Consider the following 16425-nt stretch of genomic DNA (forward strand, 5'->3'; position numbering starts at 1 on the left):
GGCGAGGAGCAAGCGAAAAGCATCGCATCTTCGCACGTGGGCTATGACCCTTTCTTGCTTCATAGCGCTATACTAGATCTGAACAATGACGCTTTGGTGGGAAAGCGATACCGAACGGGGCTTGAGCGGTATCGGCTGCGGTTCGTGCGGTGGGACTTTGGATGGGAGGTTTCATGTCCTCACACCGCCTCCTGGAAGAGCTTGCCGTCTTGGCCTGTCCTTCTTCTTCCATCCTGGTCTCGTCTCGACTACCATTAAAGCTGGAAGTTGGCATCGTCACGACTGGCCATCTTTCCCCTTCCTCGTCATAATCATCTCCTGTTCCGACTCCAGGGAAAAGCAACGACGATGGCGACGAAAAAAGACTTTACCTCAGAAGCCGAAAAAGCTCGCAACGAAGGCCTTCGACTCAACACACAACCTTCTCCTAACCCTCCCCCTCCTCGTCCGCCTCTACCTCACCAACCCAACTCCTCCTCAGAAACAGATTCCAACACGAGCCACATGGACTCGGCTCATCCTCTCCAATCTCCCCCTCAAATCCTCTCCCCTCCTCGGCCAAACCCTCAAATTTCATCCGGCCAACGAGGAATCCCAAATCCCCAAGGCTACCCTTCCTCCTCCACCACCTCCTCCCATTCCTCCTCCCAACAACAACCCTCACGGGCCGCAACCCAAGCCAACGCCGCCATCGCTTGGCTATACGACTACGATGGATCCCCCGAACCTGACGACTGGCTTCATGTTCCCGGAGTGGAAAAACCTCGTTCCTTCCTAACCACCACTTTGGGATGCTGTAACATTTCTTGTCGAGGTGTAATCAACCTTCTTGCTCTTTTCTTTCTCTCTTCTTCGATTCTGATGCTTTTCGCTGGCTATCCTATTTTGCATAGTTTTTTGTACAAGAATGGAGATGCGAAAGCAAAATCCTTCTTTAACCTCGGCGGAACAAATGGTTCAGGCCAGGTACCTCTACTACCTGGTTTGTTCTCTCTAATCGACTCGGACACGCCTGGTTCAGCACACGAGTGGAAGAATCCGATAGATGGCAGTGGATACCATCTCGTGTTTAGCGACGAATTCGAACAGGACGGAAGAACTTTTTGGCCGGGAGACGATCCTTTTTGGGAAGCCGTAGATTTGCATTATTGGGTTACAGGAGATTACGAATGGTACAGCCCGGAAGCAGTTAACACTTCTTCGGGATTCTTGAATATTTGGTTGCAAGAGAAGGAAACGCACAATCTAAACTTCCAATCAGGCATGCTGCAATCTTGGAACAAATTCTGCTTTCAGGGAGGCTACATTGAAACTTCGGTGATTTTGCCGGGTAGTTTCAGTACAGAAGGGTATTGGCCAGCGATGTGGATGCTGGGTAATTTAGGTAGGGCCGGGTATGCGGGGACTACGCAAGGTATGTGGCCTTATAGTTATAATAGTTGTGATGTTGGGACATTGGCGAATCAGACGAATCAGGATAAAACGGGGCCATATGCTGCAATAAATGCGCATGGGTTGTATTCTGATAGTGTACACAACAAGATAAGTTTTCTGGAGGGGCAAAGAACATCAGCTTGTACATGCGAAGGCGAGGACCACCCGGGACCTAATGTGCGCGTTGGTCGAAGTAGTCCAGAGATCGATGTCTTCGAAACGCAGGTATATGGTGGTCATGGTACAGCTTCCCAATCCTTCCAAATTGCTCCATTCGACGCCAACTACACTTGGTCTCAAGCTCCCTCAGTAGCTACGCTTCACGACCCCGGCATGACCTTCAACGTTTACACGGGCGGGGTGTATCAAGAAGCAGTATCAGCTCTAGCCCCCGTTCCCAACTCTGCTTACTCTCTCTCCGGTGCACAACCGGTCACCATGGGAGTTCACTACACTCCAGATTGGGACGGAGATGGTTCTGGATCGATAACCTGGTTTATGAACCGAAAACCAACTTGGACTTTATCCGGAGCAGCATTAGGCCCGAATAAAGCAACAGAGATCGGTCAGAGATTGATACCAACCGAACCGGTTAGTATCGTCATCAACCTAGCTCTATCCGATGGTTTCCAGAAAGTGAAATGGTCCGATTTGGAGTTTCCAGCAAGCATGAGAATCGACTACGTTAGGGTTTATCAGAAAGACGGAGAGAAGGATAGAATTAGTTGTGATCCCGAAGATCACCCGACAGCGGCGTATATAGAGAAGCATAGAGATGTGTATGAGAATGTCAATTACACTGTTTTTCCGCAGGACAAGTATGGGTATGTAGCCAAGACCTGCTCCCTGCACACCTATCTGGGAGTGATAGCTGACATTTTTCTGTTTACGTTGGTGACAGGTGGCCGAAGAATCGATTAACAGACGAATGCTAGGTTCGGTACTGGTGCGAGCAATACAGACATTTGATACAATGTACACAAGAGCAAACACACACACACACACACACACACACACACACACACACATAGTGAAGAGTGATAGTAAAAAGAATCTGAACAGATTAAGCACGACCGCAGGAGCGAGAATTATACAAGCTGCCCCCTCTTCGATTTAAAGGGAGGCCAGAATACAAAATGACCGACTAAAAACCTAGCCAAACTATAACAAGTAGGAATAATCAAAGGATGCGAAGCTAGAAAGCGATAGAGAATGGCAGCTGCTGTTGTGTATGCTGCTGCTGGAGGTGGTTGAGGCTGAACTGATCACCGCTGAGGCTGGTGAACTGGTCGAGTTTGGTCGGAGTGCTAGCTTCAGCGGTGGCACCTGAAGAGGAGGAAGAAGAGGAAAGAGGGTCGTTCTTGGGGGAAAAGTGGTCCATAGCGGTTTGGAAAGCGATGGCTTCAGCTGTCATGCTCGATTGCGAGCTGATGAATGGCTGTTGCTGTTCCGATGGCTGGCAGAGTTCCTGCTGGTGATGAGGAGCCATGATTTGTAGGTCAACGTGAACGACGAGGTTGGCAGCGACGACGGGGTCGTTGTGTTCCGAGACGGTAGGCACAGTGCTGAGAGGGAAAAGCATCTGGTATTGCGCAGGAGAGAAGTGGCTTGTTGACAGGTCCAATGCTCCTGCATCGAAGGTTGCTGATGATGAAGTCCTCAACAGACCCTCTTTGGTGTCCATGCCGTTGTTGTTGCATGCGAAAGCGGTCAAGTTGGGAAGTGCCAACCCAGCACCGTATGCTGCAGCAGCATCGTGGGCCGAGTGCTTGTTGCGAAGTTGAGCACCGAAAGTAGGCCACATGTTGTCCCATTGCGCATCACTTTCGTGTCCGCTGATGGTCTTGGTCAACAGAGGAGCACCATGAGGAGGAAGGAAGTAATCGCATGCCACAGCATCAATCTGGAAAGTATCCGCCGTTGAGATGTCACTTGGGGAAGAAGCTGGGCTGTCTGCAAACAGGTCCGTTACCTGTGTAGCAACACTGAGCATTTGCATACAGCTGCTCTTGCTATCCTCGAGACCGCCTTCTGCCAGCAATCCGGCAACTGCGCCATCGTTGGTGGAGTTGGACCTTGTTCTGGTACCGGCAGCCTCCTTGACTTTTCGGAGCATCTCTTCTTGCTGCTTGCTCGCCGCACCAGAGCCGAGCGAGGTGGTGGCGGTTCGACGACGACGATGAGGACGGGTGCCGCGGAAGATGATTCCTGCAGCCTCGAGGATAGCACGCTCCTTCTTGGAGAGTGGCCCACGCTTGCGAAGCATGTCTTCGGTGGTGCATTTGCGACCAGTGGCTGTACAGGAGCCGCAGGTGGGCTTGATGCGATCACAGCGGATCTTGCGTCGACGGCAGTAGTCACATGCTGCAACCTGGCCGTCAGCTCCATCGGGCATGCGACCGCGAAGGGACTCAAGAGCTTCGGCAGCCTTCTGAATGTTCTCTTCGGAAGGGTAGGAAGAGGAGGTAGTGGGACCAAGAAATTTGGCAAGCTCGAAACCAGCAGGGATGTGGATATCTTCCAGGGTCAGACGACGAGTCTTGCGGGATGACGAGGAGGAGGAAGAGGTAGAAGCTGAGGTGGTAGGTTCAGCAGACGGGCTGCGAGAGGTAGAGGAAGAAGGGCCAGCCGAGAAGGTGCCTCCTGAAGAGCTGCTGCCACTGCTGTATGTCATTGTGTGTGATTGGGTGGTGGAGACAGGGTGTGATCGGAGTGAAAGGTTGCAGGGATGTCGTATGATTCTCGAAAGATAGATATGGTTACGAGTCTACCTACAGAGGGCAGTCGTTGAGTCCAAGAAGGTGGCGTGGATGTGGGCTGGACGTGATTTATAGAGCCGGTGATGAGCCAAATGGGATGGCGTAGCCGTGATGAATGAAGAGACAGGATGGCAACGGCTGGTGGCGTGTAGTATGAACGGCACAAGAGGCTTGTGAGCGTCGAATGTGCTGTTGCCTTGCGTGGAGACGCAGTGAAGACCTGAAACGAGCGGTGATGGGACGAAAAAAAGCTTTCGTCCTGAGATTGGCAACTTGGTGGGCTGCGACGCTTTCTATCGATGCGATGTGTTGATCGAGAGAAGGCTAGGTGTAGAGTGTGTACGGCGATGATGATTAATGGGTGAAGGGACTGGTAAGCGATGATGTTCAAGGTTATAAGGAATCTGGGGAAACGCCGGCAAAGAAAGAAACCGATCCTGGGGTTGGTTGGCGAGGGCAAGCACTACTTGGACAGGAAGAGGAGTTTGCAGGCACTGGAGAGGGGCATGGCTGAGCAGACGCAGTTCTCAGACAGGACATGAGAACCTTCGACACACACACAGAGCAGAGAGGATCGCATCACAGACAGAGCATGCAAGCAGGTTGACGCTCACTCGGTTACAGCTGCAGGAGCATTGTTCGACAACGACGTCGTCGTGTGGCCCATCTGTGGTGACAACCAAAGCGACGGACAAGGCACTTTACACGACAACACTCCACTGTTCCACGCCGTTGTACTTCTCCCAAGGGCGGACGAGGAGAGGACAAAGTTAGATTTGTCGTTTCAAGCGAGAGCAGGTCAATAGGCTGGGTGACACAGAGAGTTGCTCAAGGTCGAAGAAGACACAAAAGGCGGGGTGGAAAAGTAAACTAGCCTAGAGAATATGGTTGGACGCAGCAAAGGTTTGTGTGGGTGGATGCCCTAACGCTGTCTCGCTAAGGAACGAAGGGAAGAATGGTTAGATGCAGAGGACTGTAAGCGAGGGGAGAGATGGATTATGCGAACAAGGCAAAATCCTAGGTCTGGCGTTGCCTTTGCTTTGGTCTGAACGGATGAAATCAAAGGGAGCTGCAGCAGTTTGTTGTTGTCGTGCAAACACGGGAACCAGAATGACTGGTACCCTCAACCCAAAGGAGAGGGGCGATTGAGCGGCGGCGCATGAGAAAGTGCTTTGCAGACTGCACTTGTAGACGGATGCTTTCTGGCGGGCAGACCGAGAGGAGCAACCAAAAGCAGCTTAGAGAGGCAGAGTAAGGATGGTCTGCTGTACCCCAGACTTCTCAGCGTCTTGCTCGCTAGAGCTCAATCCAATACAATGATTGTGGGAATGCCAAGGAATTGCTCCTCAAGAGAGAGAGAGAGAGAGAGAGTTTTGACAATGAGACAAAGTTGCACAACAGCGAAAAGCCTCGACACTTTGAGGGCGAATTTAGGAGACAGGAGCCTTTTGTTCGAGAACATTGCGTTGATGCCCAAAAACGGAAAAAAGAAAAAGAAAAAGAAGTTGGATTTTTCGGCGACACCGGAGTTGGCATGAGGTGGTGACACCCTTTGAGCCCCTCTGATTTCTCATTTGGTCTGAGAAGTGAGAGAACCTGAGTGGAGATGTATTTATGATGGGCAGCACAGACGCTGTTTGTAGTACCTCCTCCTTAGTTTCTTGAGCTGAAACCGCCCCGCGGCAACGGATGCTGCTCTTTGTTTTTCGCTAGCTTCCGTTCCTGGCGGTGCTACAAAAACAAACAAACAAAAAACGAAACGCCGTCTTGCACTGAACAAGCAGCAGCAGAGCTTACAGTATCGAAGTGGTTCGGGCCCCCTTCTCTGGCGTATCAACCCTCATTGATCGTGAGTGGTCAGCATGATTTGTGTTGAGATTGACAGGGAGAGTGCGATGCAAGGCGACAAACAAGCGAGGATGGTGGGAGAGGAAATCGAAGCAATAGCGCCGTTGGTTTGGATGTGCCGAAAATTGCCAATTTCGATTCCTCCATTACAAGCCATCCTCGTTGTGAATACACTGGTAGTTAAGTCAATACAAACTAAAAACGCCTTCGACCCCGCAAAAAGAAAACCCAAGTAAAAAATAAATAAAAAACCAAAAGAAAAAAACCAAAAAGAAAAAACCAAAAAGAAAAAACCAAAAAGAAAAAAAACCAAAAGACCTCGCCTCTTGACACAACTACTGCACAGGAGAGAAGCAACCTCTTGCGTCACTTCTGAGTTTGGATATCAGGAGACGTTACACTGCATGATGCATGGCAACCGAGCTCCTCTTCTCCTCTCTCTCTTATACACTCGAGTCTGCGTATATGCTGTCTTTTCCTCCTAGCGAGCTTCCTCTCATAACCATTCGTGAACCGCAGACCCAGATGCTCTTCCGAGGGTTCTTTGCGCTATGCCTGCGATAGCACATCGCTCTCCCGCCGTCGTTTTGTCTTGGTCCAGGAACACTTCCTTGCCCGCAGTATGCGAGGCCGCCTCTCCCAGAGTCGTGCGATTTGAAATACAAGTCTTTGACAACGACGATTCAATTGGCGGAGAGCTTAATTACGACTCCTCCCTCTATGCGGCTGCATGCTCATCATTTGAGCACCAGCTTGCACCCTGACCCAGCTGAACGACCCTCTCTCGCTGCCGTTGCGATTGTGCGGGATGCCGATCATGCTGCTGTATCACAGTCGCACCATCATCAGCAATTGCAACAGGAAGGACAAAGAGCGATTGGTGAACAACCCAAAATTTCATTACGCAGAACGGCGCTGCACCTCTTGATTATTTCGCCCCGACGCTGCCGTTTTGCACACCCTCCCCTCTTTTCTCTTTGTTTTGCATAGTACTTCCAGGATGAGCCAGGCCGCACAGCCGAACAAAGCTTCATGGTCAACAAGGTCTTATTGCAAGAAACTCTCCGTGCAACAGCAAATGAATCGACGAGTTTATGCCTTTCGAACCACTTTTTCTTTTTTTTTTTTTTTTTTTCTTTTTTTTTCTTTTTTTTTTTCTTTTTTCTTTTTTTTTCTTTTTTTTTTTCTTTTTTTTTTTTTTTTTTTTTTTCTTTTTTTTCGTGACGACCTCTACGTACAACAGCTGGATCCGGTTGGAAGGTAGGCTGAAGGAAGCGAGGGCTGAGTCGCCAAGTCTGGCGACAGCCAATCGTATGACAAATCCACCGCTGCACAATGGTTGAAAAGCAAGCATAAGAAAGGGTTCCATGGGAGTCGCCGAACAAAAAGAAAAGAGAGAATTCTAGGCCACGAGACAGAGTCGATGCGAAAGGATTATAATTCTGGCAGCTGGCGCAACTCTAACTAAGTTAGCGTCTCTCTCTCGGGCGCTTTCGAAGCAGTGGGGTCAAGTATGCAAGGTCCTGAGTCCTCAACGGCAACCCACCTTGCACTGAGAAGTTGCCGTGTGTCTGTCTGTGTGTGCTATGTGCTTCGGCAGGAGACTTTAAAAAAAAAAAAAAAAAAAAAAAAAAAAAAAAAAAAAAAAAACACCTAGAAGCAATACACATACGATAGCACACTGGATCGCTTCTAGGTTCGATGAGAACAAAGCTTACCGCTGCATAGAGCTCATAGTCTAATCGGCACTACAGTTGCATCATCGCCTTCCGCCATTGCCGATCCATACGTCTCGCCAAGACGATCATGCCTCTGCTATGTTTAGCGCCAACACTTAAAAGGAGCGAGCAAGAGGAGCGAGGTGTGATTTTCTAGCGAACTGCAATGCGATCCCCCTCGCCTGGGGGAAAAGGAAAGAGTGATGCGGGGCGATGGGAGCGAGATCGTCGCCTTGTTTCGCCAAAGCCAAGTCGAGGATGCGATGTATTATGTCATGTCCTCCGCAAAAGCAGCATGTACTAGATCGGCGCAAAGCATGGCTTGCAGGCCAATTGAGGTTGAGCTTAAGCTTGTTAGATCGTTTGGCAAAACAATCAGGTAATGATTGGTAAGCATCATTGGCTGCGCCTAGAAGATTTCGCTTTGGGTTGGTCGCTGAGCATCATCTTGTCACCACACAACCTTTTTTCGACATCAAAGCCATCGAGAAGGATCCGCATCGCATCGGCACAATACGGGGAGAAGGCGTCAAAGATGCAGCAAACGAACGCAGGCAATCCACGCAAGCGATTCACCGCCACTGGCTCTGAAGCTGGCCCCTCTCGCACCCCCCGAATCGCCAACGCAGTCCCAGATTCCATCCTCCAAGACGCCGCTGTCAACCAAGCCATCGCCTCCATCCTCCCTGGGAACTACAACTTTGAGATCCACAAAACAATCCACCATATTCGTAAAGCATCTGCAACATGTGTCGCTCTGCAGATGCCCGAAGGTCTCACGCTGTGGGCTACAGGTATCGCTGACATTCTAGAGCGGTTCACAGAGGCAACGACGGTAATCATGGGCGATGTTACCTACGGAGCATGCTGTGTGGACGACTATACGGCGATGGCGTTGGGCTGTGACATGTTAGTGCATTATGGTCATAGCTGTTTGGTGCCAGTGGATCAGACGGCGATCAAGACGCTCTACGTGTTTGTGGAGATCTCGATTGATCCTGCTCATTTGGCTAGTACGGTGAGGGCCAACTTTCCAAGCGACAAGGAGCAGTTCAGGGCAAAGATCCTGGGTGGAAGTCAGAATGTGAAGGGGGAGAGGCAGGCGGTTGATGAGAGTGCTGGGCGCGCAAGGATCCAAATCGGCCAAGCTCACGATGCCAACGCTCAAGCGTCCAATTCGTCGGCAACAAGCTCAACCCCAACACATCTAGCATTGGTGGGAACAGTACAGTTCATCAACGCAATTCACGCTCTACGAGAGGCACTGGAGCAACAACAGCATCGCTCAGCCCATGGCACCATCGTCAATGGCGAACCTGATCCTGATCGACTACTTCTCACCGCTGCATCCGCCACAAGGGGCACAGTCGACCCTATTTCGCAGGCAGCCAAATGGAAATCCTGGACATCAGGAGAATACAAAATCACAGTTCCACAAGTCAAACCTCTCAGCCCAGGAGAAGTTCTCGGCTGCACATCCCCCAAATTGGACAAAGACAGCATCGATGCGATCGTCTACATTGGAGATGGACGGTTTCATCTCGAGTCGATCATGATCGGCAATCCCCGCATCCCTGCTTTCCGATACGACCCGTACACAAAACGCTTTGTTAGAGAGCTATACGATCATGCCGAGATGCGCAAGATGCGCCGAGAAGCAGTTCGACTCGCTCAGGCCAGCGTAGGAGCGATGGACCTCGATCCTGAAACTTGCATGGACAAGCAGAAATCAGATGCTCAGGCACTGCAGGAAGAAAGGAGGAAAGCAACGGGATGGGGTGTTGTCTTGGGCACTCTTGGTAGACAAGGCAGCCTAAGAGTGCTCGAATCTCTGAGCACATCGCTAGCACAGCACTCTCCTCCAATCCCACACGTGCGGATCTTGCTATCCGAACTGTCACCGCAGAAAGTGGGACTGTTTGGAGACCATCTCTCGGCGTTCATCCAGACAAGTTGTCCGCGTTTGTCGATCGATTGGGGCTCAGCATTCCCGAAACCGCTTCTCAGCCCTTATGAAGCAGCGGTAAGTGTGAACAAGATCAAGGGCTGGCAGGAGGATGTGGAAGGCTTAGGGATGAGTAGGACTCCAGCCAAACCAACTGCGAACGGTAGCAAAGGAGAGGTACCGGCGCAAGACAAGCATCTGCCACTGGACGGTGACTATCCCATGGATTTCTACAGTGACAGTTCCTTGGGACCTTGGACACCAAGACATGGTATGGCACAGGTAAAGAAGCCAGCAGGTGCAAAGAGCAATCTGGCCTTGTTGAAGAGTTTGAGGAGCAAGAGAGCTGCTGCGTCTCCTTCTGCTTCGGCATAAGCTTGAATTGGATTGCAGTCTAGACGCTTCATACACTCAACATTGTGTGTCTGCTAGTCTTCTGATCAGGCTTGGAGCAGCGGTGCAAGCCAGTGCCTGATTGTTGAGCTAGGCTTAGGGTTGGATGTGAGTTTACCGGGGCCTTGAGCGGGATTTGATTCGAGAAGAAAAAGAGCCTTCTAATTTCAATTTACAGTAACAGCAAATTCCACCACAAAAACAAAACAAAAAAAAAAAAAAAAAAAAAAAACAAAAAAACAAAAAAACAAAAAAAAAGGTGATTTATCGTGCGAATGGATAGATGCGCAATTTTTTTTAAATGGTGAGCGAAAGGGCACGTGACCAACACTGACCCGAGTTGGGCAATTTAACATTTTTCTTCTTCTTTTTTTTTTCTTTTCTCCTTTCCATTTTCAGTCTCTCTCAGTTGAAGATGACAAGTGAAACGCGACAGATCGGAGCTTCTTGCAAGCTCAACTGCACAGTCGTATAACTCCTTGAGTACTTATATTGTATGCTACTGTGTGCATAAACATATGCATATATATATATCTGATGATCACTTCCAATCCCACATTTATCCATGATGAGTCATCACTCTTGGTCACCCCTGAGTTGTTATCCAATGCATGTCATCATGGCAATGCATGTGCATCCCACCTGAATTTCCAACTGTGTGCAGCCTTTCCCATTAGACATTCATTTAGGTCTCACTTGCGCTCTGCAGACCCCATTATCCCATTGTGGTGCCGACACATCTTCAACTCCCCCCTTTGACAGCATCTTGAGTCCCAATGACTGTGCTAGCTGAGATGTTGCCAACCCTTTTAGTGGCTTTGTTAAGATGTCTGCCACATTATTTGCTGTTCTAACAAATTCGATTGCTATTTCCCCATCCTGTACATGGTCCCTAACAAAGTGGTACCTGGTATCTATATGCTTCAGTTTCCAATGCTTTGCTGGGTCCTTACTCACTTGAATACATCCTTGACTGTCAGTATGTAAGGTTGGCTGGATCATTCCCACCTCTAGATCCCTGAGGAGATAGGAGAAGAATAGTGCTTCTCTTGCTGCCTCTGAGGCAGCAACAAATTCAGCTTCCACAGCTGATAACACCATGCACTTTTGGACGTGCGATTTCCAGCTGACAGGACACCCATGTACATATGTTACAGCCCCTGAGGTGCTCCTTCATCCATTCATTGGGTCTGATGCCCAATTTGCATCCATGTATGTAATGACTGCATGTCCTGAATGCTTGTTTGATCAGTCTCCAAATATGAGTTTATACTCACTGGTTTGGTTCAGGTACTTAAGTAGGTGGATGGCTGCCCTCCATGCCCCATTGGTCGGGTTTGACATGTATCTTGCCAGTATCCCTACTGTGAATGATATATCCGGGCATGTGGTATTCGAGACCCATAGTAGTTGTCCAACTAACTCCTGGTATTGCTTGGCTTCTACTGGGTTACATTTGTCTTCTCCAGTCAAACTTGCTATTCCTTGCATTGGTACCCAGGACTTCTGACTGGTCACTTGTAACCACTTGTTCACCATGGCTCTTATGTAGGCTGATAAGTCGAGGGACATCCTCCTTTCTGCCCTGTTTCAGTTTATGCATACACCCAGAAACTCTCTCACTGGCCCATTATCTTCTGTTCCCCATTTAGCCATTATCTCCTTCTTAGTTCGATCTATCTCCTTTCAGCTGGGGGATGCTATAAGCATGTCATCCATGTATGCTGTAATAATAGTTAGATTATTCCTGGTCCCTCTTGAGTACAGACAAGGTGCACTCGGCATGCAGTAAAAACCCATGCTTCGCAAATGTGAGTCCAACTCCAAGTTCCATTCTCTGCCTGATTGTTTTAGCCCATACAGTCCCTTGATTAACTTTAAGTGCTTTCCTGGAGGGATCTTGGTCCCAATCGGCGGCTTCAAGAACATGTCGTGGTGTAGCATCGAATTCAGATATGCTTGCTTGACATCAATGCAGTCTACCTCCCAATCTTGCATGGTTGCTATGGCTAAGACTCCTTGGATAGATTGGATAGGTGCCACAGGTGCAAACACCTCCATATAATCAATTCCTTGTCTTTGTGTAAACCCTCAAGCTACCAGTCTTGCTTTGAATTTCGTTGGGATCAGATCTGCATCTGTCTTGATTTTTAAAACCCAATGCATGTCGACAGCATTCATCCCCTTCAGGAGGTCGGCGATTTCCCATGTGCCCATGGCTCTGAGTCCATCCAGCTCCTTACGCATTGCTTCTTTCCAATGCTGCTTGTCTTCTCCAGATAAAGCTTCACTTACTGTCAGATCCAGGTTCCTCTGCCTATCATGGTTCATTGCCATGAGTCCAAGAATTGGGTCGCTGGCCTGTATTTCAGAGTCAGTCACATTCTTTGTATGTTTTGCCATATCCTCAATGGAGTCCTTTTCATCATTTGGTTCATCGATTGTCTTCATATCCAAATGCTCATCATGGGGCTCTCTTTCCCTTTCATTGAATAGATTTTCGTTCATGTACCTTAAGTCACTGAGGTCTGCCTCATCTGCTAGCGCTGGCAGCAACTGTATTCTTGTTGGGTGCCATTCTGTTCTGTCAGCCCAGCACTTGTCTTCCATGAACTTCATGGAGTTGCTCCAGAATATGTTTGGATTATAGTCTGGACTATAGAAGAGCCACCCTCTTCTTTCCAAACTGTATCCCAGGAATATGGATGCCACTGCTCATTGGTCCAACCTCTTGCTGTCTCTTTTAACTTTAGGGATGTTAACCCATGCTAGGCATCCAAAAACCCATAAGAACTTTATGAGCCACTCCAGTGATTTCCCGAACATGACTTGGTATGGGAACTCACCATCAACATTGGGTGTGAGATTTATTTTGAATGCCACAGCCCAGATCGCATACGGCCAGAAGCTTCTCGGCAGTTTCCTCTGCATGAGTAGTGTCAGGGGTCTCGCGCCTGAAACCCAGGTCGGTCTGTCGAGATACTCGGTGACTATCAAACTGTGCGACAGCTATTGTCTCGGTATCGGTGACTATCAAGTTGTGCAGTGACAGCAGGTGGCGTTCGTTGTATATACTATCATAGGTTTCGGCTGACCTCTGTGGACACTCCGTTCAGGGGTAGCTCGGCACAATCAATATCAATGCTTTGGTTATGATGACACCAAGGTCTGGTGTGAGTGCTGATGATGATGAGGTTGATGATGTTGGTGATAAGGTTGGTGAGTGTTGATGATAATGGGGTTGATGGTGTTGGTGATAAGGTTGGTGGCGTCAACACGAGTGTCCAGTGTGTTGACTTGATGCTTGAAGTGATCCCCGGACCACAGTGGACTACTGCCTTCGGTTCTATCTATATCTGGACTGCTAACCTGCTATGGGCACCTTCGGACATCAGGTAGTGGTGATACAACACACACACTACGATGAGGAGCAACCTTGATAGATTGCTGCTATGCTGACTGAAACTAATGTATACTTATGCTGAAGTGATAACTAGTTATATGGTGAGTAGAGTGGATGAGGATCCACTCGACCTATGATGATGAGAAAGCATGGTTATATACCTCTTCACAGCATCACCAGCGATGCTGCTCCTGCTCTCTCTCCAGAGAGTACCTTCTTCATCGAGTACTGCTCAGGGGCCTCTCCTGCTTGGCGCCCCTGTGCCTCTTGAGTGGTGTCGACTCCTTTGACACTGCTCCTCCTCCTCATGACCTGGTGTCAACTCCCTCAACACTGCTCCTCCTCCTCATGACCTGGTGTCGACTCCCTCAACACTGCTCCTCTTCCTCAGGACCTGCTTGCCAGTGTCCTATGACTCTTGTCTCTCGAGCCCCTGAGTGGTAACCATCTGAGCTTGGTCCTCTTCATGGCTGTGCCTGCTCCTTGAGCTTGGTCCTCCTCGTGGCTGTGCCTGGCCCTCCTCGCATGTGGCTCGGTTCTCCTTTGCATGTGAGTCCATAGGAGTCCATGGTCTCCATGGAGACTGCACTACGACCATGCTCTCTACTGGTATCGACTAGATCTTCGATACCTGTGCTCCTTCCATATGAACCAGTGACCCTCCTGCTTCTTGAGCATCCAGGCCCATGACAAGTAGCATCCTCATCTTTTCTCCTAGACTTCTGTTCATTCTTTCCACGCATCTGTTTTGCTTGCTGTTGTACCTGACTGTCATCTGCCATTCTATACCTTTATCGTATGCCCAGTCAAGTGTGTCATTGCTTCACCACTCCATTCCTTGGTCTGATCATATGGCTTTCAGTCTCTTTCCCATCTGTGTTTCAAGGTATGATACTATGGCTTGGAGTTTGGAGAACGCATGGCTCTTCCGTAATAAGGGCTGCACATACATGTACTTGCTATGGTCATCAACCATTACCAGTGTGCATGTATATTCTGCTGCATGTGAGGAATCAACTATCAAGTCGATGTGGATGAGGTCAAGTGGGGAGATGGATTTCTCACCACTACCTTGTCCCATTCGAGCTGTTGTACTCTTGGATCGGATGCATTGCTCACATGTTTGGGTCATATCCGGATCCAATTCAGCCATGTTCTTTTCCTTTAAAAGGTTGGTAATGGCCCTTGTCTTATCTCGACCTGGGTGCCCTAGGTGCTCATGCCATAGTTGTTGCTTAGATATCCTGGTTTTGCTTTCTATCTGCTTGAAATCTTCATTAACACCCTCAAATAATGATGTTGATGTGATCATTGCATTCTCTTGCCATGGATCACCTCGGAACTCTAAAAGTCCTCGCTTGTGATTCTTGGTCATCTTGAGTAGCATACCGTTCGCTAGGTGTATTTGCCCACTGGTGGAATCCAATATCACTCGTGCTCCTTCATCTGTTAATGAGTTGGTTGACAAAAGGTTAATATTGAGGTGCCTAACATATAGTACATGATGGAGTAGTACATCTCCGTTACTTGTTGATATGCTGGCATCTCCAATAGCTGTTGCTTCTAAAACTTCGCTTCTGGCTGTGAATACATGTTTTCGGCAAGTTTTAGGATTGATGAGCATACTGTAGATATTAACCATATGATAACTGGCCCCTGAGTCTAAGATCCAGTGAGGGGCTCTTTTAGAGCCAGGGGGCCTCTGCCAACTTGGTGCAAAGGAGCACCATGGTTCCTATTTGGTTTTGGCTAGGGGAGAATTCTCCAGGATGGTTACCATAGCATCGCACTGGCCAATCCTGTGTCCCAGTTGCTTGCAGACCCAGCACTGGAGCTTTCGAGGTCGAACACTAACTTTGGCATTGGCATTGTCTTCATCCTTCTCATCCTTCACAGCTGGTTCCTCTTGGTTGTTGCTGCCAGCAACTCTGGCACTAGCCTGGTGAGGGTCAATCTTTTGGGCGGGATAATTCTCAACTGCTGATTGTTGGATGGTTAGGGTTGTAGTGAGTGCATTGAAAGTGAGTTGACTGATAGTGGCAACCATTTCTTTATACACAGGGTGGCAGATAGTGCACTTCTGTAGGGTCAAAAACAAGGTGTCATCTGCAAATGGTTTTCCCAGTAAGCTGCTCTCTGTCTGGATTGTCCTAATTTCCTGGATGAGCTTCCAGACATTGGAATTGTACATTCTGAGCTTGCCTAGCTGGGCTATGAGGGCGATTCGACATGAGGTTATGATGGCCTCATTGGTTAATCCATTTTCAATCTTCTTCCAGATCTGGTGGAAAGTGTGATATTCCCTAATGATGTCAAGGATTAGGTAGTTGATGTTGTGTTCTCCAGTGGTGTCGATAGTGCCATGTACTGCATTTGTGAGGGCATCATCAAATACACAATTCCACTTGGGGTGGTTCTTGTCATATGTTCCCTCAAGGTGTTTCATGGCATGGGGAACAGATTGAAGGAAAGACTTGATGTGGACATTCCAACTATAGTAGCTTTGTGACGTTAACTTGGGCACTGGCTCGAGGAGCTTCACCAGAGTGCGAAAGTTGTATCGTTTGCTGCTGCTGTTTTGATCAGGATTGGAATCGGTTTCTTCATCAGTCACTTCATTTTCAGTTTCATTGGTGGTGTTGTTATTGGGAACTCACAGTTGAGGAACTTTACCCTTTCTACCTCCTTTGGCTTTACTTGCACCTGCTTGTATTTCAGTGTTGTCTGTCATGGTGATGAAGGGTTCCCTGTTACCTCAGTCAGTAGGGCTTCAGACTCTTAATCAGTTGAAGATGACAAGTGAAATGCAACAGATTGGAGCTTCTTGCAAGCTCAACTGCACAGTTGTATAACTCCTTGAGTACTTATATTGTATGCTACTGTGTGCATAAACATATGCATATATATATATCTGATGATTGCTTC

At 48.6% G+C, this 16425-nt stretch overlaps 4 protein-coding genes across 4 annotated transcripts; 2 read left to right on the plus strand and 2 right to left on the minus strand.

Moving 5' to 3' along the window:
- Positions 1–348: 348 nt before the first annotated feature.
- On the plus strand, positions 349–2355 carry UHO2_03543 (uncharacterized protein; the record flags this gene model as incomplete). Its single annotated transcript, XM_041554149.1, has 1 exon — positions 349–2355. One exon carries the CDS (start codon positions 349–351, stop codon positions 2353–2355), a length of 2007 nt encoding a protein of 668 aa, XP_041410083.1.
- Positions 2356–2629: 274 nt separating this feature from the next.
- On the minus strand, positions 2630–4108 carry UHO2_03544 (uncharacterized protein; the record flags this gene model as incomplete). The annotated part of the gene is made up of 1 exon (XM_041554150.1): positions 2630–4108. One exon carries the CDS (start codon positions 4106–4108, stop codon positions 2630–2632), a length of 1479 nt encoding a protein of 492 aa, XP_041410084.1.
- Positions 4109–8294: 4186 nt separating this feature from the next.
- Positions 8295–10079, plus strand: UHO2_03545 (uncharacterized protein; the record flags this gene model as incomplete). Its single annotated transcript, XM_041554151.1, has 1 exon — positions 8295–10079. One exon carries the CDS (start codon positions 8295–8297, stop codon positions 10077–10079), a length of 1785 nt encoding a protein of 594 aa, XP_041410085.1.
- Positions 10080–15235: 5156 nt separating this feature from the next.
- UHO2_03546 (uncharacterized protein) lies at positions 15236–16231 on the minus strand (the record flags this gene model as incomplete). Its single annotated transcript, XM_041554152.1, has 2 exons — positions 15236–16073; positions 16158–16231. The coding sequence occupies 2 exons, from the start codon at positions 16229–16231 to the stop codon at positions 15236–15238; spliced, it is 912 nt and encodes a 303-aa protein (XP_041410086.1).
- Positions 16232–16425: the final 194 nt, after the last annotated feature.

This window comes from Ustilago hordei (assembly GCF_900519145.1).
Source record: "Ustilago hordei strain Uho2 genome assembly, contig: UHO2_contig_06, whole genome shotgun sequence".
Taxonomy (NCBI): Eukaryota; Fungi; Basidiomycota; class Ustilaginomycetes; order Ustilaginales; family Ustilaginaceae; genus Ustilago; species Ustilago hordei.